Source organism: Coturnix japonica, chromosome 2, assembly GCF_054131305.1.
Source record: "Coturnix japonica strain WE chromosome 2, WE-NBRP24, whole genome shotgun sequence".
Classification (NCBI taxonomy): Eukaryota; Metazoa; Chordata; class Aves; order Galliformes; family Phasianidae; genus Coturnix; species Coturnix japonica.
The window spans coordinates 15,770,646-15,794,761 of record NC_140664.1 but is presented as its reverse complement, the minus strand read 5'-3'; the positions used below and the strand labels follow the sequence as shown (position 1 = coordinate 15,794,761).

At 39.6% G+C, this 24,116-nt stretch overlaps 1 protein-coding gene and 1 long non-coding RNA gene across 3 annotated transcripts; one reads left to right on the top strand and one right to left on the bottom strand.

Moving 5' to 3' along the window:
* Nucleotides 1-3,080: 3,080 nt before the first annotated feature.
* TRHR (thyrotropin releasing hormone receptor) lies at nt 3,081-15,300 on the top strand. 2 transcript variants are annotated; one of them, XM_085537064.1, is made up of 4 exons: nt 3,081-3,297; nt 3,397-4,250; nt 10,928-11,314; nt 12,013-15,300. In XM_085537064.1, the coding sequence occupies exons 2-4, from the start codon at nt 3,453-3,455 to the stop codon at nt 12,016-12,018; spliced, it is 1,191 nt and encodes a 396-aa protein (XP_085393190.1). In that variant the 5' UTR covers nt 3,081-3,297; nt 3,397-3,452; the 3' UTR covers nt 12,019-15,300. The 2 variants fall into 2 exon arrangements, with proteins under 2 accessions (XP_085393190.1, XP_015711479.2); XM_015855993.3 differs by having other exon boundaries at nt 10,928-12,078.
* LOC146761702 (uncharacterized) lies at nt 14,420-23,877 on the bottom strand. The gene is made up of 2 exons (XR_014942461.1): nt 21,919-23,877; nt 14,420-19,908 (listed from the first exon to the last, which is right to left on the bottom strand). It is a non-coding gene; the product is annotated as an uncharacterized LOC146761702 (long non-coding RNA).
* Nucleotides 23,878-24,116: the final 239 nt, after the last annotated feature.

The window sequence follows — 24,116 nt, the reverse complement described above, 5'->3', positions numbered from 1 at the left end:
GTACCTTTGTCCATTCACTGGAGTACTACAGACAAGGTAGTTCTGTCTTTGTCAGTCTTCACTTGAGGACCAGTGAAAATATAAGTATCTGGATCACATTTTCCTTCTTTAGGAGTGCATAAGAGAGGAAGAAAGTGAAGGAAGACATGCCCAAGGATTACAGCGATGGAATCAGAGGGCAGCAGGGCCAGAACAAACCTCATGTAGACATCCATCCCTCCCTAGAACTCCTAGGCCAAATCAGATCTTCAGTTCTGAATATTCTTGCTTCTGCAGGCAGTCTATTCCAAAGTTCACTTGACAGGTTTTCTACTCTGAATCTGAATACTTACTTTTTCCTTTTCACATGAAGTATTATGTGTTTATCGCTGCCGAGCTGTACCCTCTCTTTCCTCATATCACTTTTCTGTGAAGACTTTGACTTAGATGATAGTCTATTGAATGGTAAAGTCCCAGTCAATGCAGGATTGATTAAGAAAATCAAAAAGCTTCATTACATCAGGCTTCCTCATCCCTTCTGTGGTCTGAACTCTCTTTGTTCCGGTAAAATTCCCTCTGCTTCTTCATTTTCTTGTAACAGTTTCTCTCCACTCAAATTGATAGATATTAGCCAAGAAAAGAGTAGACCTCTTTAACATCCTTCAGTCTTCTTTGCCCCATGATCTCAGATCTGTCTCAGCAGATCACAGTACCCAGTGACCTTGTTGCCAGGCAATAGTTAATACGTATTTCCTATGTGAGACAATTTACTGCTTACAACCATTTTACTTAATCTTTGTGACAAGTGCTTTTTCAGAACAATTCAGTTAAAAATTCTTGATGTAACAGCCAAGAACAGTCCATTACAAAGATTAAAAGTAAACAAAGAAGGTGTGCACAAATCAGCATTGATATAGGATTTGCACTTTTATGTAGATATGCAGATCAAAATCTCCCAAACCAAATAGAATTTTTTGAGATGCACTTAGGAATTCTCAAGTCATCACAAGTCCTAAATCACTTGGACCCCTTTGGAAAACATGCCCAGGATTTTAGCAGTACTCTAGCAGGTGTTCTTTGGTGAAAGTCTTTAAAAACCAAGTTAGAAAGGATTACTGCCCATGGGTAGTGAGATTTATCTTGAAGAAGATATGCTTGGTTCCCTCAAATTTTCACTCATAAAAGATTTTTCCAGATGCAGATTTATCTCACAAACCAACAAAACAGTTTGTTATGGCTTTTTTGTGCCCCAAGTGTGCAGACATGTTGTAGTTGAGGCAAACTGGGGGAAAAATTGTACAAGAATGTTGTTAGCTAAGCAGTGTACAGCACAGGGTGTATAAACGCAATGCATACCCTCCTCCTCCTACACAAACAGTTGTACCAACAGAAAATTATTGGCAAGAGTCAGCACTTTTCAAGTGTTTGTTTATCTATCTGTTGTTTGGACTTGCTAACAGCATATGTGCTCATTTGTACATGCAATATCAACTGATGCCTGAACCAACAGGTATGTGTATAAAATGGAGCAGCAGACATACTATAAAAGTTTCACAGCAATATCTCTGCTCCATCTGCTCTCACAATTTCTCTGGCACAGCTGCTGGGCTTGCATATATTAATGCTGAATTGTTTTGAAACTAGCCAGTGTATTTTGAAGTCTGCAATATTGCATCTCCCAACACAGCTGCTGGCAAAATTCACACAGCATTAAGTGGGAGAAAAAGGCAATGTTTTACTGATTTCCAGATTCACTATGTGATCTCTGACTGATGATTATGTTATGAAGATAATTTGAATGTAACAGGCAATACACATAACACAATGTTTGTGCCAAGTCTGTGACACTGGATGCTTTAATTACACAGAACAAATATTTACTGTCTTGAAATTCCTTCTGAAATAACGTCAGATTTTACAGAAACATTATAGGTTGGGGAAGTACTACAGGGAAAGAAAAGGGAAGTGCTCCACAAATGATGTGGACTAATACTATCAAAATCTTCATGCACTGATGTTTCATCTAGCATCTGCAAGCAGCTACTTCTACTAGCTTTATAATTTGTCTGTAGTTTTACACAATCTGATTGAACAAAGAGGTGTTTATTCAGCCAGTGTGGAATTGTCATTGAGAAAACGCTGGTGAATTAACACTCTGCATGTGGAGGCAAATGATCTCATTAAGAAGCCATTTGTGCTCTGATTGATAGTGCTATCGGACTGTGCTACAATCCAGACAAGAGCAGAAGGTACTAAGGAGAAAGAAGAAGGTACGAGGAGAGGAGAGGAGAGGAGAGGAGAGGAGAGGAGAGGAGAGGAGAGGAGAGGAGAGGAGAGGAGAGGAGAGGAGAGGAGAGGAGAGGAGAGGAGAGGAGAGGAGAGGAGAGGAGAGGAGAGGAGAGGAGAGGAGAGGAGAGGAGAGGAGAGGAGAGGAGAGGAGAGGAGAGGAAAAGGAAGAAGAAAAGGAAGAAGAAAAGGAAGAAGAAAAGGAAGAAGGAAAGGAAAGGAAAGGAAAGGAAAGGAAAGGAAAGGAAAGGAAAGGAAAGGAAAGGAAAGGAAAGGAAAGGAAAGGAAAGGAAAGGAAAGGAAAGGAAAGGAAAGGAAAGGAAAGGAAAGGAAAGGAAAGGAAAGAAAAGAAAAGAAAAGAAAAGAAAAGAAAAGAAAAGAAAAGAAAAGAAAAGAAAAGAAAAGAAAAGAAAAGAAAAGAAAAGAAAAGAAAAGAGAAAAGAAACCAGTTTTTCTTGTTGCTTACAAAAACTGAGGTATATTTTTGACAGCTCTGAAGGGATACTTAACAGTTCCCTGCAAAGCAGAGGAAAGTGCAAATCACCGGCTCTTCCGCAAGGACACGGGGGAAACCAGAGTTTTAGAAATCAGTTTATTTTTGTTGCCAGTCAGTCATCCCTTTGATTCCAGGGTGGATCGATGTGATCGATTCGTGAGCCATCTGAGAGCGGAGGAAAAGCAGCGGGATGCAGCAAACCTGTGGAGCTTTACAAATCGCTCTCCCTTTACTCCCCGCTGCTGTCTCCACCCTCGGCAACGTTGTGGCTCCTCCTGGAAAGCGGAGATTCTGAAGGCAGCCAGGGCTGTATCCACTCAGTCCCGTGCAGGGCTCCAGCCAGCTGGCAGTGCAGCGGGGCTGCCTGCTCTCCCTGCCTCCTCCTCCTCTACAGAGTGGAAATCTCCACGTGCTGTGTTCTGACGAGCACCTCAAACCAGCTATGAGAAAAGTTTTTTAGCCTGTGTGCATGAACTGGCATCTTGGAAGGACTAGCCTATCTGGTAATTGAATTTGCAAAGTCCAGGTGCTTTCAGGTGAGTGGATAACAGGCCAGGAATGGGACTGTGACTATATGGAGCATGCACTCTGGGGCTGTGGCTCATCCATGTTCTGCTCCACTCTTCCTTCTGCAGGGACCATGGAGAACATGTGCTGAGACCAAGCATCAGGCAGGGGCAGCAGCTGGCTGATGAAGATGGAGAATGGCACAGGTGATGAGCAGAACCACACTGGGCTGCTGTCAAGTCAAGAGATCGTTACAGCTGAATACCAAGTGGTTACCATCCTCTTGGTCCTCCTCATCTGTGGACTGGGCATCGTGGGCAACATCATGGTGGTCTTGGTTGTCCTCAGAACCAAACACATGAGAACTCCCACAAACTGCTACCTGGTGAGTCTGGCTGTGGCAGATCTCATGGTGCTTGTGGCTGCAGGACTACCCAATATCACAGAAAGTCTGTACAAATCCTGGGTGTACGGCTACGTGGGTTGCCTCTGCATCACTTATCTCCAGTACCTAGGGATCAATGCTTCTTCTTTTTCCATCACTGCTTTCACCGTTGAGAGATATATAGCTATCTGCCACCCAATCAAGGCTCAATTCCTATGCACATTTTCAAGAGCTAAAAAGATCATTATTTTTGTCTGGTCTTTCACCTCCATATACTGTATGCTCTGGTTTTTCCTACTAGATCTCAATACAGCAGTCTACAAAGACACTACTGTTGTGTCTTGTGGCTACAAGGTGTCCAGGAGCTATTACTCTCCTATCTACATGATGGACTTTGGAATATTTTATGTTCTGCCAATGGTATTGGCAACTGTCCTCTATGGCCTGATTGCTAGAATACTGTTCCTGAATCCCATGCCTTCAGACCCAAAAGAAAACTCTCAGACATGGAGGAATGACACGGCTCACCAAAACAAGACTGTGAATTCCAAGACGACTAACAAGAGTTTCAATAGCACTATTGCTTCTAGAAGGCAGGTAGGAACAGCAATTTGCAATGGCTTTTTGGAATCTAAAAACTTGTTTCAGAGATTACTGGTTTAAATGCATGGAAGGGGGTAAACTATATCGTCTCTTTTGGTATGTTTCCAAGCAGAAATTCTCAGGTATATATATACATATATATAAGTATGTATTCTTTCTTGCCTATTTCTGATCTCTTACTTCTAGGACTAGAAAATAAATAGTATTCTTTCTACTGTAACAAAAAGTAGTTAGGAAGTGTCGGTAAAGAATAAAACACTTTAAATGATGGTTTCTTTACACTGCAGCATATTAGTAATCCAATCAAATGCACACAGTGACTCTTCAGTTACTTTTGAGATCTGAATAAAAGCCTGGCAGTTTAAGAGACTTGTGGTTTAGTCCCTGCTAAGGCACTGTGTGACTCTGCAAATGTGGTCAAATTCTTATTTTTCCTTATTGTCTTGGATGCCCCGGGTACAGTCTACATAAGCACATCTGTGTATAAAAATGTTTGGTAAGTGTGAAGTGTCTGTGCTATTCTCGCTTAGAAAATATTTCCTTTTGTACCGGTAGCTCAAAAGTGAGGCATAGATCTGACCAGCTTCTTTATATTCTGTTATGTATGCATGCTTATATAGCTAGAATTTCATTGGTGGAATGATTTATGGCTATTTGCAATGAATCTCACTACTTCCCACTCACACAGCTGTCAGCACAGTTAGTCCAGTCCTAACAAATTCTGGTGCATCGCTTGGCAGATTGGCTCTCAGGATCAGACCCCAGCTGCATGCAGCAGTTTGGTGTGAGCATGGAGGATTGTGACTCCATGCTGAATGCCTGGTCCATGCCTGTCAGCACCTGCTGCTGGGATCTGGAGCAGAAGCTGCTCTGCCAGGTGGGATGATTCTGCCTCTCTACTCTGCACAGTCCTGCAGGAAGCAAGGCTGAGCTGTACACCCTTTCAAACAAGCTGAGTGCACCCTCAGTTTATAAGCTGAAATTTATGTTGTTTTCATGCTATGAAGATTGCAACTGTTTAATGAGAGGGATGGTTCTCCCTTAGTACGGACATAGATCTGAAAAGTTAACTGAGCTGCCTGCTAGAGCACCAAGAGCTTACAGAGCACGAGAGCTGTGCCTTGGAATGAACAGCTGAAATGTCTATCTCCAATCTATCTCCAGTTATAGTTAATAGTTTATTATACTTTGTCCATGAATTAGTAGAAGATAATTAACTTTCAGGTTCTCAATCTCACTTCAGCATGCATGCTTGGTGACTTGTGCTAAGCATCACTTGAAAAACAGACATCTTTTGAACTGAGTATTGCAAAGAATTGATGCTGTTAAATTATAATGAAAACGGAAAATTGAGATTACAGTGTGGTGTTTCATACCTTATAAAGTCAGCAGAGGTTTTCTAAAATCCCAAGCAACCTGTTGGATGAGACTAGCTGTGCATTTTCTCTGTAGTGCAGTGCAGGAAGCAAAGCAAGGACAGAGTGGGTTTTTTAGTTAACATTTGCACAAATGTATTATGTGCTTTAAAATGGCAAAATGCAAGTTCGGGTTCAGATAATCTAAAATCTCAAAGTCTAAAATCTTCGTGTGATGCCCAGCATATTATCTTTAAATAATATGACTGACTGTGAGGTGTACAGTTCTATTCCTGCGGCACCTCTTATATTTTGTCCAGGTGCATTCTGACCTGAAATCAGCCAATGTTCCTGTGATGGGTTGGCTCTAAGATGATGTGATGGGTTGCACATCCTTACATCTGACACCCCTCTGTTCTGCCCTCGTGAAGCCCCACCTGCAATGCTGCAGCCCGGTCTGAGGCCCCCAGCACAAGAAAGATATGGAGCTGTTGCAGTGAGCCACCAAGATGCTTAGAGAGCTGGAGCACATCTCCTACAAAGACATAGCTAGATGGAAGATCATATAGAGTTAAAAATATGAATTCTATGTGAAATATTTTGAAGGTTTACATAGGGTTTCAATCATAATCAAACAGTGATAAACTGTTCTCTGCAACAGAAGATTTGGAGAAAATGAAAAGGTGACTAACAGTAAAGTGAGAACTGTTTGAACATCTTTTTGATAAACTTTATAGGATATATATATGGGGGTTTTTTGCTGAGAAATTTACAAAATCTGAACCAGAGTAAACAGGATGGAATAGTTTTTCTGTACAAGTTAAACAGGAGGGGCAACGACAAAGCAAATTCTTGCAGCACTCTTCAGTTAAACTGAGTTCAAAGTATCTGAAACTTCAAAGCTTAACCTAATCAGTATGATTAGAACATGATATCTTGACAAAACGTATCTCTCAAGGCAAGACAGTTCAAAGTATCATTTACTTTACTGAGGGCTGAAGAAAGAACTTCAATACAAATTCAATGTAAATTCAATGCTAAGATACATTTAAAGACCATATGATCATTTGGATGGATGATAAAAAGTCCAAAGAAGTGAACTGAAACTGATTTCTACTCACTCACCAGAAAATATAGACTATGAATTTGGGTTTTCCAATTAAACAATTTGAACATCTATGGAAGCCTGGTAATTCTGAAGAACTTGTAAACTGTATTTATTGCCATACGACTGCATTTGAGCACACAAAAAGATGGCAGGTGTATATTTCAGGTGATTTTATAAGTGAGCGGCAGTATAACATCCTAATTCTTTTCATTGGTAAGTGATTTGTCATTGATCTCAACACAGCCAATATTTTAGTGGCATTGTTCTTTAAGATGTTTCATGGTCTCTAACAGTGAGCCACAGCTGATAGATATAGGCACTTTGCAAGAACCCAGAGAGAAAAAAATGTGTTTGAGATTTCAGTACAACAGACAACAAATCTGTATAAGAAGGAAGCATTCCTACCACTGCTTCCTGATAGGTATGTATTTAATAACAGATTTCTCCAGGCTTCTTCTAGCCTTTGAGAAATCCATTATATGTGTGATTTTATTCAATCTTTTTCACTTATTGCATTATTCAGGTGTTTTTAATTAGCCAGTTAATTCTTATCATAAGCAGCCAATCAAGATGTAAGTCAAAACTCTCTCCTTTTAGTCACATGATACATTTAATATCATTTCAACATTTCCTTATCTGTGTGTTCTTCTCCATAAATGTATTCAGAGAAGTGCCATTTTCGATGATGCTGTGAGAGGCTAAAGACCTTTGGCTTGTTACCCCATCTTACAACTAGTGTACTGTAGTTTCTTGATTGCAGTTACAGAGGCAACTGCAATAATTAAATATTTGATTTTTCAGGCTTTAGTCTATGAAACTGTATCTTTGTTATTCCAAAACAGCCTGTCCACTTCTGGATATACATCAAAATATCAGCAAGATGGAAGTTGACCTGTAAATGCTGGGTGTAGATTACAGCAGACAGATGAGCTACTGAGAGACATTTTTACTTGCAAGTAGGTTTAAAAACACCGGATTTTTTCACCACCATAATTCCAGTAACATTAAGTATCCTTTGCTTGCAGAAATAGAATCATAGAATCATAGAACTGCTCAGGTTGGAAAAGACCTTCAAGATCATCAATTCCAACCACAGCCTAGCCATACTACCCTCACTCTAACAACCCTTTGCTAAATCATATCCCTGAGCACCACATCCAAATGGTTTTTAAACACTTCCAGGGATGGTGACTCAACCACCTACTTGGGGAGCCTATTCCAGTGCTAACCAACCCTTTCTGTAAAGAAGTTTTGCCTGATATCCAAACTAAGCCTCCTCTGGTGCATGCAGCCAGAAGCATGTTCAGTCTCAAGCACTTTACTAACATTCAAAGTACGCTTAAAATTTGGATTACTATGGATTTTCTCAAACACTTCTAATCATGTTTTCAATTTCTTTAACTGAGAATAATTCGTACTCTGAGCACAGAAGAGGGCTGTACATACCCACAAGAAAAGAGCAATCAGCGCACTTGCCTTCAACTGAGTAATTAATAAACATACCAGTGCCCTCTAGATTGTTCCTATGGTCATGCTTCCATTTTCAGAGAACATGCATGGTTAGATGGATTAGGTACTAAACAGAAGGTCCTTGAAAAGTTTGTCCCCTTTACAACTATGTCCCACTTCACTGATACAAAATAATTAGTCCCTCCAAAAATAATCACAGAATCATAGAATCATTGAATGTTGAGGTTGGAAGGGAATGATCAGGTTCCAAACCTGCTGTGGACAGGGTTGACAATAATAATATTTACTTATGTTTCATATGAAGTGATTTCAAAATGGTTGTGACAGATATGTAAAATGGGTCAAACTTTCCTCTATTTCTGCATCCATCCCAGTGGAGATTTTTGACGTGGAGAAGAAAGCCGCGTGTAGATACAGGGTTCATCTGTAATGGCAAAACTGGGGGAAAAAGTAAAGCCCACAATGGCAGAAGCTCGAGTTCAGAAGCTCTGAGAGTGCAGAGGAGTGACAAGACCTCCTGTCACAATGGGGACAAACAAATTAGTCCAAAGCAGAGGAGCTGCTGTCATCTGCACAGCACTTATAGTCTGACATGAATGGACAAGAAAACTACCTTCAAGAAGGGCATGCTGCAGCCACTTTAGAATTGTGGCAAATTCTTGTTGGCTTGCATCAACTGAAGCAACAAGAGGCTCCTGCTTCTTGCATTTACTGTAGAATACAGACAGAGAATGGGTTAGAGTGGTCTGGAATGGGAACTGGCTCCCCAGGACAGAGGGATTTCACTAAGTGTTTGGGCAGTACTCTCAGATGTAGAGTTTGAATTGTGAGTGGTCCTGTGTTGATCCAGGAGTTGGATTGGATGACCCTTGTGGGTCTCTTCCAACTTAGAATATTCTGTGACTCACTCAGATCTACAAACTGAATGGATCTGATCTCAGTGTACTTTCTGCTGTCTCCATTTTATCTGGTGCTATGAGCCAGTCTTAATATTTTGTATAATCACAGTTTCAGTAAGATGAACATGACAATACTATAAGCTAGTGATGTTAGATAGAACAAAAAATGCACATTAAAGGCATGAGTACACATAAATTTAGCTAATAGTTTGCACAGTACATATGTGTATGTCTTTGTGGCACATAGGACTTGACTTGAGGTTTAATAGCCATTTTTTTCATTGTTGTGCCATATCAATTATGTGACTTAAAATTTCATGACTTAATATTTTTCTGTTTTCTAACAGAAATCACAATGAATTTACTTCTAATACAACCTAGGATTCAAAGTGACAGCTACACTATTGAAAGTGATTTTCTCAGCAATTGTACCTTAAAGACATAATCAGAAGAAACTTAAATTGCCACTGATCAGTAGCTATGATTACTAATTCGCCTCCTGAGCTTCTGGTAGCAAAGTACTCCAATGTCTATATGGATTATTACCTACTCTCCCTCTGAATGCCTAGCAATTTTAGCACATCTGTTAGTTAGTTCCATGGTTATTCTAAGCTCTACAAAGGCATACTGTCTTCCTTTAGATGTGGATTGTTTTCCCTATAAATGATTATTCTCAGTTGAATGGACTTCTCCAGTTTGGAACTGCACGCTGGGGCCAAACTGGAGGGATGAAAGGAGAGGTAAGGAATCCCCAGTCTTTGTGAGCCACAGCAGGACACCACTGAATCACAGAGCAGGAATAGCTCACCACATTCTGTGCCACTGCTTTCCAGTTCTTGCACACACAGTTAAGGAAACCATCCCCCTATGTGTATGAGGCTATCCCACTGAATTATCTCCATGTATTTTCCATGTAGTCACATTTCACTGTACTTTCTACCTTGTTTTAACACTTCAAACTTTCTTTAGTGAAGAGACTAGAGTTTAAAATACGCCACATATATTACAGTATATTATATTAGGACTTCAATTGCTTTATGTATATATAGCATATATTTACAATGAAAGTAAATTACAATTTAAGAGAAAAGCCCTCTTACGTGTTCGGGTTTTTTATAACTTTTCAGTTATTTCTAGTTCATTCAGACATCCCGGGTATTCTCAAGGGCTGTTTTTTGTTTTACACAATAGATAAAATCTCTTCTAATAATCAAGTTATTATCATTTCAATAATCTCTTATATTCTTATTTGTGTAAATGATAACTGACGTATCAAATAATGAATACCTAATTAAATATTATAATGTTAAGACTAGGAATAAATCTAGTACCTTTAAAAAATTGGAGCCTGGGCAACTTGTTCTAGTGGTGATGCACTGGAACAGGTTGCTCAGAGAGGTTGTGGCTGTCCCATCCCTGAAGGAATTCAAGGCCAGGCTGGATGTGGCTCTGGGCAGCCTGGTCTGGTGGTTGGTGACCCTGTCCATGGCAGTGGGGTTAAAACTAGGTGATCTTTGAGGTTCTTTTCAGCCCAGGCCATTCTATGAAAAAAATACTTTTGACTTTTGAAACCCCACGAGGTACTTCTTAAAGTAGATCATGTAGACAGGCTTCAGAATCTACAGTCATTTAACAAAAGCTGGAAGGAATCTGAAACTGAGTGCTGTTTTTGTTTGTTTTTCTTACTCCAGTTGAACTTTCTGAATCAAACATAAATCTGAAACTCACAGCTGAAAAACCTGTCAGTAGTTTTTCTTTGGCCCTAGAGATTTAGGTAGATATTTGTTCCTTCCAAGCTGTATTAACCTGCCCGCCTTGTGTCTGTCTGTGTTCCCCCAGGTTACCAAGATGCTGGCTGTGGTGGTAGTCCTCTTTGCATTTCTGTGGATGCCCTATCGAACACTGGTGGTTGTCAATTCCTTTCTCTCCAGTCCCTTCCAAGAAAACTGGTTCCTGCTATTTTGCAGAATCTGTATTTATTTAAATAGTGCCATCAATCCTGTAATTTACAATCTCATGTCCCAGAAATTCAGAGCAGCCTTCAGGAAACTCTGCAACTGCCATCTGAAACGGGACAAGAAACCTGCCAATTACAGTGTGGCCCTAAATTATAATGTCATCAAAGAGTCTGACCACTTCAGCAGTGAACTAGAAGATATTACTGTCACCAATACCTTTCTGTCCTCTGCTAAAACATCCATTGGTGACACATGTTTGTCATCTGAGGTAACAGTTAATGCCTTTTAGTATTTGGTGTGTATTCCTTACAAAACTGCATGCTGATGTGCACTGGGTGTTGCTGGGATAGCTTTCAGGTGAGGCAGCACAGTGAGGGGCAGGGTAAGGCTGGTGGCGATGACTGGCATGCCACCAAACAGGACAATGACATTACTTTATCTGCCCGGGTCTAGAAACCGGTGGTCTGAAAGATCCTTATGCTGGGCATGCTGTGATCAGAAGAACATGGAGCATGCTGAATGGTGAGGAAAAATACACAGGTTAAGCCTTACTCCCTGACAAGCAGAGGGCAGTGGTGCAGTGCGGCATTTTCTTGTGTGTCACCTTTTGGCTCCAGCTCGGGGTTAACTAACCTGGTGACACCATGCAGCTGGCACAAAAAGAAGACATAGATGTCCCTCACAGTAGTGCTGCAGTCCTGCAAAGGCATGCCCATTTCCCAGCTAGATGCACCTTCTCCATATGCAGCACATCTCTCTTACCCAGCTCTCTTCATATGATGGTGCATGTTGCTGTTTCCAAGATGCTTTTTTTATGCAATAGTGCTTAGCTGTTCATAAGTCCATGTACATAATGTCTTTCAAAATAGATAATTCACTGGGCGACTTAGGTTTTAATTTGTTTGCAGATGCAATGGAGATGAAAGATAGTTATTTCACAGTTTGTTTTGTCTCTCTCATTTTCAGGCCTGAGACATACTTGTTCTGAGTATACAGTCATACAGATCCTTCAGATGATCTCTTTGCACCAAAGTATAACTACAAAGGCATTTCTGTTCACCAACTAGCAGGATTTACCACATATCTCTACATACTTGTCAGCAACATGCAAGAAAACACAGTTTCTTGGGGAGTCGAAAAAATGCACTGCTGGATCCAGCTGAATGAATCACTAAGCAAAATTTTAGGAGGTGAACAGACTTCAGTGGAATATGCAAGTACTTCAACTTGTATTGTCATCTCCAAAACAGCAAGGCTGCTCTGCAGACAAAGACACAGACAGTGAAACGGAGAGAACTGCTCTCCTACATGCTGCTATGTGTGCAGGAAGGACTCACACCACATGTCTGAGAACAGCCATAACCACTACTTATGACATTAATTGCCCTCCATCGACTCCATCCTCCCTCAGAAATGCAGATCTAATGATAGGCATCATAGCACGCTTCAAAAAGTACTAGCAGATATCGGATGGCAAAGAATATGACATCTTTATTTTCTTTTACCTTGAACAGCATGAAACAGGAGGGCTTTTCAGTTCACAGTAGGGAATAAACAAATTAAAAAATCAGTAGGAAGCTTTCAGAATTCTTCTTTCTTCAGCAAACTAGTTTAGGGGTGAACCACTTGAAGTAAATATTGCCTGAACTTAATATATATTGAAGAGTATTCGACAGACTTTTCTAGTTAACTTTGGCCTAGCTCATTAGTTGTCTCTCAGGCTGTTGCTAGGGGTTGACAGCTTTGATAAAGATAAGGTCTAAGGAAAAGAGTAAAAAACATTAAAAATGTCTTTTTTTTTTTTTTTTAATTTTTCTTTTAAGACAGTATCCAAGGGAAAACATGACAAAAATATTGCTACTTTTTCTCAGTATTCCAAGTTCTTTGTAATGTTTCATTTACACTGTCGCCTTTTGCACTGTTTTTTATAATCCAGAGCCATAAACAGAAGCAGATGTTGTAGGCAATGAGTTTCTACACTGTGCTCACCTGCTGGGCTCTGTCTGCAGTTGATCCAGCTGCAGAGGGTGCAGATCTCCAGGGCTTATCCCAGTTCCCTGTGAGAAGCCACCATCGCTTCCCAATTGCCAGCTTAGCTACGTGCATACTCTCATTGCTCCAGACCTGTTTGTGCTGGAATTATGAGAGCAGAAACACAAGATGATGCCTGTGTATTATTGTTTGTTATGAATTTGCACAGCTATTGTGCACAACATTTAAGGATCTATGAAGAAAAACATTATTCTACTCAAAATCTATCCAGTGTGGGCTAAAAGGAGTAGCCTCAGTAGCATTAGTGGAGGGATACAAGGGAGGCAAGTCAGCCAAGCAGTTGTGTAATAACAGTAACTCAAACTTACACATTTGTTGTGACCACTGTTAGAGTAGATCAGATTGAACTGGAACTCTTACAGGTTGTCAATACCAGAGTTAAATTCCACCCTTCATTTGCCTTCTTGCTCCAAAAGTATTTCTGCTTTCTCAGCCTCTGTGTACACACTTATTTTAAAGTCCATATTCTGTGTAAGATTTAAACAAAAGTCTAGAATTCACGTATGTAATTTTGTAGGCACCTTCACTTGCAGTAGCAAACAAGTGAATGATTTCAGGCTGATATTTACCTGTACAAAAATAAATAACTATGCATACAAAATTGTGTGCATAAAGACAAATTACAGATGTAAGTTCAGGTCCAGTTTTAATTCAGTTTATTGTGACCTTACAGATGTTATTCTGAAATACATTCTGATTTTACATTTACCCCTACAGTTCATGCTATGAAACTTTGGTAGAGATCATGTTAGTGTGACTTTAGATCTAGTGCTATGTTTGTTCTTCTGTATATAACAGCAACCGGACATTTTTCTTGTATATACGCTGTAGATTAGATACGTGAGACTGTATTTAAAAACTGGTGTGCTTTTGTTTATTAATAATATTATAGCAAACTTTTTTGATAGATGTGTGACTAGATGACAACTACTGACTAAAGTAACATAGTTATCTATGTTCTTCTGTAACATTTAGCTTGGAAGAAATGTCTGAACTAGAGCAATATCAAAATTCATGTATGTATCCTCATTTCATGGCTTTGACGTAAGAGATGGGGTTCTCACTGCACTGTGATTTGGAACTTCACTCAATAACTGACAGAAGAAACACTTCTCTAGCATTTTATTTTGGAGCTACTGTGAAATAGTGAAATGTTGCCAGCTTCAGTACTGGTAACTTGTATAGTTGTGAGAGGTCTGATGTATTCAAACACGGTAGTTGAAATTAGCTCTCAGCCTCCTGGAGGAAAGAGTTAAGGATATCTATTAAAGCAGCTCCAGTGATGTTGTGGAGAGGTTTATGATACTGCTGTGGAAATGAATGGCACGAATCAAATGATAAAGTTCTCACTGACTTCACTTCACAGAAGTATTGCCCAGTACAGCTGAGAGTCTGATGCTCCTTCAGAAGCTGCTGCTGAGCTCCTGTATTAAACGGCTCCTGTATTACTCAGCTCTTACAAGTAGGAAAACCTTCCTTGATTGTTTTTAAAAAGCCACTGTAAAAAAACAAACAAACAAAAACCAGATTTGAGTGTTGTCACCATGGAAAAAGAAAAAGAAGTGTATTATTTCAAGAGTGTGCAAAGCCAAATTGTTCTTTCAACAGCGCTGTGTATACTTATTCATCTTTCAATTACTGTATGAACCTGGTTGTGTAAAATTGTTCTGTTACAAACTGCAGTGACATTTCAAAATGATCATACAGTATTTAGTTTTCACTTTTTGAGATGGAGATTTATTTGATGTCTTGTTGTTTTCAGTACAAGGCTGTTTTCTCGTGATACTTTCATTGTTACTCAGCTGCAGTGGCACAATAAGTGGTCGTGAGCAGGTTCAGCCTTTGTGACTCAGACACCAGAATCCCTTCAGTGCTGTACTGAATTGTGAAAGTTTGTATTCACACAAACTATGAAAGATCAGTTGGTCCTCAAGGATTTTCTTTTTTACCTACCCAAAGTAATTCTGATCTCATTCTGTTACTGTGTGTGGCTTCTACAATTATTACTAATATAATCGTGAAATTGTTCTGAGAAGTGTACTGCTGATAAATATAGTCCTCCAAAACAGGAAGAATAATTTTTGTTCAAAATAAGCATTTTGTAATTATTTGATGCATGCAGCTGTGGAGATTAATTTGTAGTGGATTTTTTTTTTTTTTTAAATTTTTTTGGTTATTGCAATAAAATACCAAGCAAGATTATTATATTGCAGCTTTGATTTTTAACAAACACATGAGAACATACTTCGGTTCACTTTTGCCCTGGTTCTACTGGTGTTCCATATCATGACATCACGCAGCCAGCTGTTAGTACTGGAGCACGGTGCTGGGGAGCTACACTTCCTGGGTCCCCGCTCCTGGAAGTCTCCACTCCACTTACATTGGTTATGGCTCTCTGAGAAGAAGATAAGCTGAGAAGCGACAGACTGCAATTCCCAGAAGTCTCCAGTACTCCCCACGTGACTCCCAACTCCAGGTGTTTGGGGAGAACTCATCCATTTCTGGGCAACGCAGCAAGCAGCACAGTTAGAAATGCATTGCTATGTCCCCACCAAAGAATAAGAAGGAAACCCAGTGTTTCCTTGGTATTATGGGTTTCTGGAGAATGAATATCCCAGATTATAAAACCTCTCCACCAGGTAATGCAAAAGGATGATTCTTTGTGAGGCCCTGAGCAAAAGCAAGCCTTTGAACAAATTAAACAGGAGGTAACCCATGCAGTAGCCCTAAAAAGAGATATTAGAAGCATACGAAGGGGGTCGGGCTTCTTCAGAAGTTTCAGATTGGTACTGAAATGCAGCTTCTTTTAGCACTTTGACTACCAGTGCTAAGTTGTTTAGAGGCAAGGTTCTCTGTACACACCATGCTACTGATGCTATATGGAGCAAGTGGATTGCACTGACTATGTGATAGGCTCAAATGGAAAACCGTAGTGTTTTATAACATCCGGGTAAATCTCCCAAAGGATAATCAGAAATATCTCAAGAGGGTGATGTCAGATGGACTTCTTCAGGAAGTGGATGTGCATACAGAAACTACCTGCCAGCCACCTGTTTTTATTGTTCAGAAGACAAGTGGCTTCACCCCAGCTAGTGTTTAAGCCCCAATCCAGCCTGTCACTCACTCTACCCCTCAGCCTCAGGGGGACTGAGGAGAGTATCGGAAGAGCAAAATTGAGAAAATTTGTGGGTTGAGGTAAAGATAGCTAAATAGCTGAAAGAAGAGGAAGGTGGATATTTGGAATTAAGATACAGGCAGAGCTACAGACTATGAAACTCTGAGGTAACTTGGCCTGTTGACAGCACAGAGTGATGAACACGTTTAGATTGAGGGTCCCACAATGAATCCCAGGAGCGAGTACTCAGCAGTGTGAGGCAGAGCTGCAAGCATCAGCTGCAGAAAGGCTCCCAGAAGCCTCCATCAGAGACAGGCAGCCCTGTGTCTGACCGCTGTAACACACTGAATTCCCCTCCTGAAATAAATGCACTTTCACTCACTATTTGTTTCCAAAAGTGATATTATAATATATCACAAAATGCTGACCTGCAAAGATTTAACCTGTCTGATGAAGCTTTTCCCTTTCTATCATAAAGAGATGCACTAAACTCTGTCACACGTTACCCTTGGGCTTACTCTGAAATTTAGAGCTTGAATTTAAACCAGAAAAAGTATTAAACAAAGCTGCTTCTGTGTTGGCAGTTCTGTATCCTGAGTGCATTGTATTCCTTCAGATGGTGAGATATTTCTACTGTGTACACATTTCTAATCCAGAATTGCAGAGGACAAAGGCTCGAAAGACCAAAGTGTGGGGAAAGATAGAATGTAAGGAATAACAAAAATAATAGCAACCTCACACAATGAATTTCTATGAAGTGAGTGGTACATAAATGCTCCTGGTCATTGCTAACCACTATTTATATTTGATAAATAGGAATATATCTAGAATATATCTACATAGGAAATAATAATGAAAATAAGATTACAATAGGAGATTCTTACTTAAATACTTAGCTCGTTTTATAGTTTCAAGTGAAAAAAAAGCAAACAAACACAAAATAAAAACAAAACAAACAAAATCAAAACAAAACAAATCCAGGAAGCAAGCAGTGTCTCAAATAAATGTCCTCTATTCAACAAGGATGATTTGTGAGGCATCATAGTTGCTGTCTCTGATGGGTATACCTTGAGTTTATATCAATTTTAGAACACAACACACAGTTCCCCTGACAGCTCTACAGAAGAAATTGGTCCTGTGACAATGAAATGCAACTATCCTGTTCACAAAGAGATTTTTCAAATTCTGGACAATAATTGTATGAAAGCAAATAGATAGTAACAGGAGACAGCTCACAGAGCCTGGAGAAAATACAGTGAGCAATTTGGGATAATAAAGCCCTGTTCTATTCCAGAAATATATATTCTGGCCAAAAAACTGGATCTCCATCAGTATTTTAGGAATCTATCACTATGAGGTTGTGCCAGGAGCAACCAGACTACATGAATGTACTACATACACAGCGGGAAATAAAACATTGCATGGAAAAATGTTCAGATGGGAAATAAATTATTTTAATTCCTTCTATGGTAGTACTCAAAAGCTAATTCTTCAAAGCGGTATACGTAAGTAAGCCCACAGGAACAGGCTAGGTATGTAAGAGAGCTACCATCAAGGGTACAGCTAAATGCAAATTTATAATGTATATCTCATCAGACCAACCTCTAAAGCCTTTGTGTATTAACAGTGGTTTTAATCCTCATACATTGACATCCGTAGCAGCAACTAATGAGTGACCTCTGAGCTCTGCAGTATGGATTCAACCTCCAAATATCCAAGTGAAAGTTTTTCCTTTAGTCTGTTGTCAGAAGAATTTTATTGTTTTTGCAAAAGAGTGCTTTAAAATGCATCTTTTCCCACGTGCTCTAGGCCATTTTCCTAGCTGTGCTGTTTAAGCTGTAAATTCAGTTTGATGGCTTGGATTTGGGAAGGAGTTAGAGTTTGGTTTCTAAATTCATTTCACCTTCCTTAGTACACTAAGATTAAATAATGAGGCACTTAGAGCATGTAAAAACTAGCAGGCCCCCACCAGCCAAATGTCACTTCTCTCCAGATAATTGCTCTTGTGAAATTACTTTAAGAAATTGTCCAAGGCTTGCTTTTGGCAAGAAGACATTTCTGGCAAATCTTATGCCTCATTTTCATGAGAGATATCACCTTCCAAGTTTCAGCATCAGTAAGGACATTTCCAAGGCATTATCCCACACCATGCGCTCTCTAGCGCCACAGCTGCAGGAATCAGTTAGTCTTTATGGGAACCTTCATACAAATACCATCTCTGAGCTTTTATTTCCAGTAGCACCACTCATTTTTCTGCTGTTTTTTACTCGTGTTATCACAGCCTCTGAACATCTCTTGGTCTCTATTGCATTATCACTTCTCCACAATGATAGGAAACTGAAACAAGAGAGGCTGAAACAATGTCTGTGATGAGGATACACAATGCAATTTTTAACCAACACATAAGGCAGGTAAGCAGTTTGCTGCATCATCCCTCAACCACAATTTGGGTGGTGGTCAGGCTGTTCATGTCCCATGGCACCCCTCAAGGTATCACCACAGGTTCCCAAGGGCTGGAGGAAGAAGTGGGAGCTCTGTCTGAGCAAAAATACTGAAGATACCCAGTTTGTACATTCATTTTCAGGAAAATTTTCAGTACTCGAAGAGTATGACAACACACAACCATACATATGATACATGTTAGAGCTATTCCATTATGCTGTCCTTCCACTGGATATAAATTGAAGGAAAATATGAATAAAGTTGTACACAATTTTAGAAGCCTTTGCTTTTTAAAAAAGCTACAAAAAAAAAAAAATAAAGTTCTGTTTGAGATCTTTAATATATGTCATGGTTTTATGATTTTTGGTTACTGGTATTCCACATCATAACATCATGAAGTGCAATGGGAGTTAAAGTGTTAATGCTCCAATTATGGGTACCTGTCCAGAAGAGAAGAACTGCATTGCCCAGGGGGCTTTTGGTCAGAGAGAAGATATAACTCCTGGCAAGGTCACCTGATGTCCCTTTTCTTCTTCAGTTCTCCTATCTGTTTCTCATCCTGACTGCAAGCATAGCCTCAGCACTACTATAAGATCTATAGCTTCCAGATACTCTCTCGTTTTATTGGATATATTAGCTTCATTTCTAATTGTATTGTATTATAGTGTGTTATCTTGCATTCCAATATCATATTTAGTAAATTAGTTTGTTTCTCCTCAGATCGTTGCCACTGTTTTTAAATTATTTTGGGGCCCCCTGTTTCCCTTTTCCAGAGGCACAGAGTTTGCGAATTCCCTCCAGCCCATTTGTCACGGAACTGGGCTGAACCAGCCCATAAACCATTGACAATAAAGTATGTGGAAATGAAAATGAAGGAAATCCTTCTTACTCCATAAAATAAGGAACTCCCAGAACAGCCTTCAAATAGGAGAAACCTGAGTGAAAAGTCAAAGAAAAATTTCCTTTTAAGACTTGGGCTAGTGACCCAAGCTTCCTTGTAGATGATTGCCCGTGAGTATGCAAAGCTAAATGGTCAGCTTCTTTTTCCTGTGTCTTTTTCATTGTCGTTGATAAATGATAAGTCCTTTGTAATGACAAAGACCGGACACCAGACTTCTCTAAATTTGTAATGATTGCAAAATGTATGGCTATTATATGGACTATGTTCATATGAGGTACGAGTACTTACAACTCCTCTGGAAAATGCTCAATGCACAGCCATCTCTGCTGCTTATTCTCCACAGATAGCAGGCCTGAAAGGAGAACCAAGTGTTCAGGAGAACAGGAAGAATTTTCTCTCCAGTTAATTAATAAAGCATTGTAAATAGGTCAAAGTGGTGTGTTGCCCTTCTCTGGAAATGTTCTAGGGCCTCAATGTCTTTCTTGTAGTGAGGAGCCCAAAACTGAACACAGTACTAGAGATGTGGCCTCATCAGAGCTGAGTACAGAGGGATGATTACCTCTCTATACTCAGCTCTGGTTACAGCCAGAGGTTATAGCCCTTGATTATCTCCTTCCTTGTCTCACCTTGGGAGAAACAATCCAATAATATTAAAAAAAAGACAGCTTAACTGAGCTTAAAGGAAGGTACTAAATTCACTTGTCTAAAAGGCATATACTATTCTGCTGTAGACAGAAGAAAACTAGTGACTCGTATGCAGCAGGGAAGGTACTTGCCTCACTTATAGTATTTGAATAACAAAGTAGTGTAAGGAATCCCAAACCACCTTGGGCAGTCATGGAACTCAAAAGCTCATATCCGAGAACCTTCCACAGAAATACAGAGGCCTGTGTTTAATAAACTGAGTTCAGTGCATGTTTGAAACAAAAATCTCCATAACTAAATCTGAAACTGGGAGACCTTTTACTGGGGGCAGGCCTCAGTTACACTGAATGCCAACTAAAATTTCTGATGCTTTTTCCTGAGCTTTTAGAACTATGATGATGTCGTCTACAATAAATTTGATCTAAAGAGATGATTCTCCTCCACAAAAAACTACTGTAACTTTCTTTATAAAAGAGTCAATATATTTAATTTTCTATGATGTAGCATCAAATGAACCAGAGCACGTCACATCTCCTGAGAAGAAGAAACAAGCCTCCATCTGCAGTGTTTTCAAATCAAAGTTTTGCCTTAATTTTACTAAAAATATTATCATTTTGTATTAGAACTAGAAAATGAACTGAATGAGTAATGAAAGCTGCAAAATGTATATGCTTGGATGACTAATCAGAGTTGCAGACTGCCTGGTTGCTTTCATGTTCAGCTGAATATTTAGAATTCAATGTTTTCCTGCAGAAAACAAGATACTCGGGGCTTAATTTGCAAAATATTTACATATCAGCAGCTTGAAGACTCTGTCAAGAAAGAGAGAAGTAAGAACTAAAGAGCCTTCTAATTATCTAGACTTTGAATTAGGTTTGTTTTTCCCTATTAGTTTAGTTTTTCAAATTAATCAAAGTTGAGGGAAGATGTCACTTAAACACTGACAGTGCTCCTTGAAGAGTCCATCTGTTTCCACCTGGAAAGATTAAAAATAAATCCATAAGAATGGGTGCACCTGTGACTTGCGGAACAAACTCTGTAACTAAAAAGTAGATGTAGAGCAGGTACGTTTATTTTGCTGGCCGGGTGCAAGGGGTATAACTCCTTCATAGCCTGCACACCAAAAGAGGGTGAACATCCCTATTTCTAGAGAGAAGACATGCATATTCATGGTACAAGGAGTGATTATTACAATTAATTCTAGAAATTCACTACAATCTTGTATGCGTATTCTATGCCCCAGACTCCATCCCCAACTAATTAGGCCCCATATTGTTCCCATTGTTTGTGCTCAACTACGGACAACTATGTTGTCTTAACAACATAACAGATTAGCCTTCTATTCACCTGCTTCAGAAAACTATAATACCTCTCTGAAACAGTTCCAATTGAAAACAGCAAAAACATTTCTCAACAGATGTGCGATAATTCTCTGAAAGCCATTTACTTCTCAGAAGGTGGACTTTCCTGTCTGTTTACCTTACAGTTGAATCTGTGTATGACAGTCTATTGGCATGTTTCTCTATCTCCCAGCAGTGAAAGGCATTAACTGTGCTTTCACTGTGCAGTGGTGCCTCTACTGATAAAACTCCTTATAAAACACTCAATTGCCATCTAGCAATCTTGTATTTTCTGAGATGGGTAGCATCACATGTAAACTTTGCAAGAGAAAAACACACAATTTTAACAATGTTTAGTTCAAAATAAATTCTGTTACCTGGTGCTATAATTTGGGAAAATTGCTCCCCTGTTAGCTTGCTTTCGATCTGGACTTTTTGTTATCAAATGTCTCTTCTCTTTTCTCTCCTCAAAGAAATACCTCTTCCTTTCCTTCACATCACACAAAAGAAATGGAAACATCAGTCAGAAGAAAATAAAATGAGTACGAATTGCCTTTCTTCTCTTTATAAAGATGATGCATAACTGTTCATAAAACTGAAATTTCCTCATGCTGAACTGCCTCTCAGGTGCCCTACAAACACTTATGTTAAGTATACAGCTGAATCTTACATTTTGAAAGCCATCAGAAACTGCAGCACTGGTGGTCATCACTAGGTGCCAGTTCCCTGGGTAGCAGGCCTGGGAGCAGAGGGGCAGAACGCTCCTTTACAATGAGCAGCACACTGCAAGAAGAGTGAGATTTGTTCCAGAGAGCACTAATAGAGAATGTATATCATAATAATCAGCACAATATCTGTACTGATTTCATTGCTGCGTTCCTTCCTGGGATAGAATGAAAGCAGAGGAGTGAAGTGAGTTGGGTGTTCCAAGACACAATAAAAGTCACGCTGCCTGGAATGTGGTGGCTAACAATGCACTGGGCATGGGGGAGATATTCCTGAAAGATTTCCTGCCATCCCTACCAGTGCCAAGACAGCTTTGTGATTTGCAGTTGGAGTGTGACTCTCACACTAGTCAGACTCCAAACATTTGCCAGGCAGAGGGGAGATGTCTGGGGAAGGGATTCTCCAGAAAAGATAAGGGTTAAGTAGCAGGACATAAGCCTACCATCAAAGGCAGAACAGACAATTTCCAGAACTGAAGTGACAGGAAACAGATATGAGCAGCAGAGAAGGAAAACAAAAAATTAACAGGCAACTGGGTCAGGATCTGGAAGGGCTGAAGCTTAATTAATTTCAGACCTAGATAATTGGTTAGAGATTTTCCTCTGATAATTTAAAGTGTAATTTGTGTTGTCTTCCTGTCATCACTGCTGCAAGTGAGCCTGAAAAAAACACTTTGTCAGTCAGTAAATAAAGACTATTTATCTAAACAAACAGAGTGGTTGGGTCCTTCGTTACACTTTTCCACTTCATTAGATTTAGCCAAGCCATTAACCAGAGCACAGGCACTCCTATTCTTTAGTCCATAGCTAGTCTGAAAATCCTCTTGCATTTCATCTGTGCCAGAATATACAAAATGGGGGGTGTGGGGCAGAGTTCTATGTAGTGGTGCTTCAGCTCACGTCTCCTTGCACTCAGTGTTAATGGAATGTGTGCGCATCCCTCCTGGCTGCAACATAAGAACATGGAAGTTGCACATTTCATGCAGCAAGATCAGATTCTCGGGACAGAGAAGTCCTGAGGCTATTTTATGAAATGTTGAGTTTCTAAGATTTACACAGTAGAGGCTGATATTCAAGGCCAGCTAAAGCTAATCTGCATCATCATCCTTTTTAAAAACTTGCCTCCAGTATAAATCCATGTTGTTCAATAGCCCAGCATCCTTTCTGTCCTCATGCAATTCAATAATGTTCAACATTGGACCCAAATTACTCTCCTTTCCTTTCAAGTATTTAATCAATGATGTGAACACACTTGGAAACAAGATGCTCCACAGGTATTTAGGACAAAGAAATCAGTTTTGTTTCCTACAGAATTCTTTCAGAGACTTCCTAAAAGTGGTATGAAAGAAAAGTGGCTCTGATGGACACCTTTGTCTTAGCTGTGACATATTTAGGGTTTCATTCTTCTTCTCAGGAGCTTATTTTAAGTCCTGTTTTGCGGCAATCTTCTTGTCACTGCTGAATTGGGTAGAAATCAGTCACAACATAAAATCAGGGAAAAGGGAAACTAGGAATGCATGTTTTAAAATTCAGCTCAGAGCATCCTCTGTTCTTCTTGGGAAATATTCATCTCCCAAAAATTCAATGATCAACAATTGCAAATGGTACTCAAAAGCCATTTCTTGTCACAGGATTTCTCTCATGGAAGATGAATAGGTACCATGCACCATGCCAGGTGTAGTTTTTTGTCACAGAGCATACCACAGAAAATTGTATCTGGGGAAAAAAAGAGATGAAAATAAAGGAGAGAGAGAGAGAATAAATCAGCTTTCCAAGATCCATGTTTTTGAAGCAACAAAAGAAAAACTGAACCTTCCCCGAGTCACAAAAGCAGGGCTAATGTGTTTAAT

Bases quoted from the DNA above. Each gene is read 5' to 3' on its own strand.
- TRHR (XM_015855993.3), top strand. From the start codon at position 3,453: ATGAAGATGGAGAATGGCACAGGTGATGAGCAGAACCACACTGGGCTG. The intron at 4,251-10,927 runs GTAGGAACAGCA...GTGTTCCCCCAG, and splicing joins CTATTGCTTCTAGAAGGCAG to GTTACCAAGATGCTGGCTGT.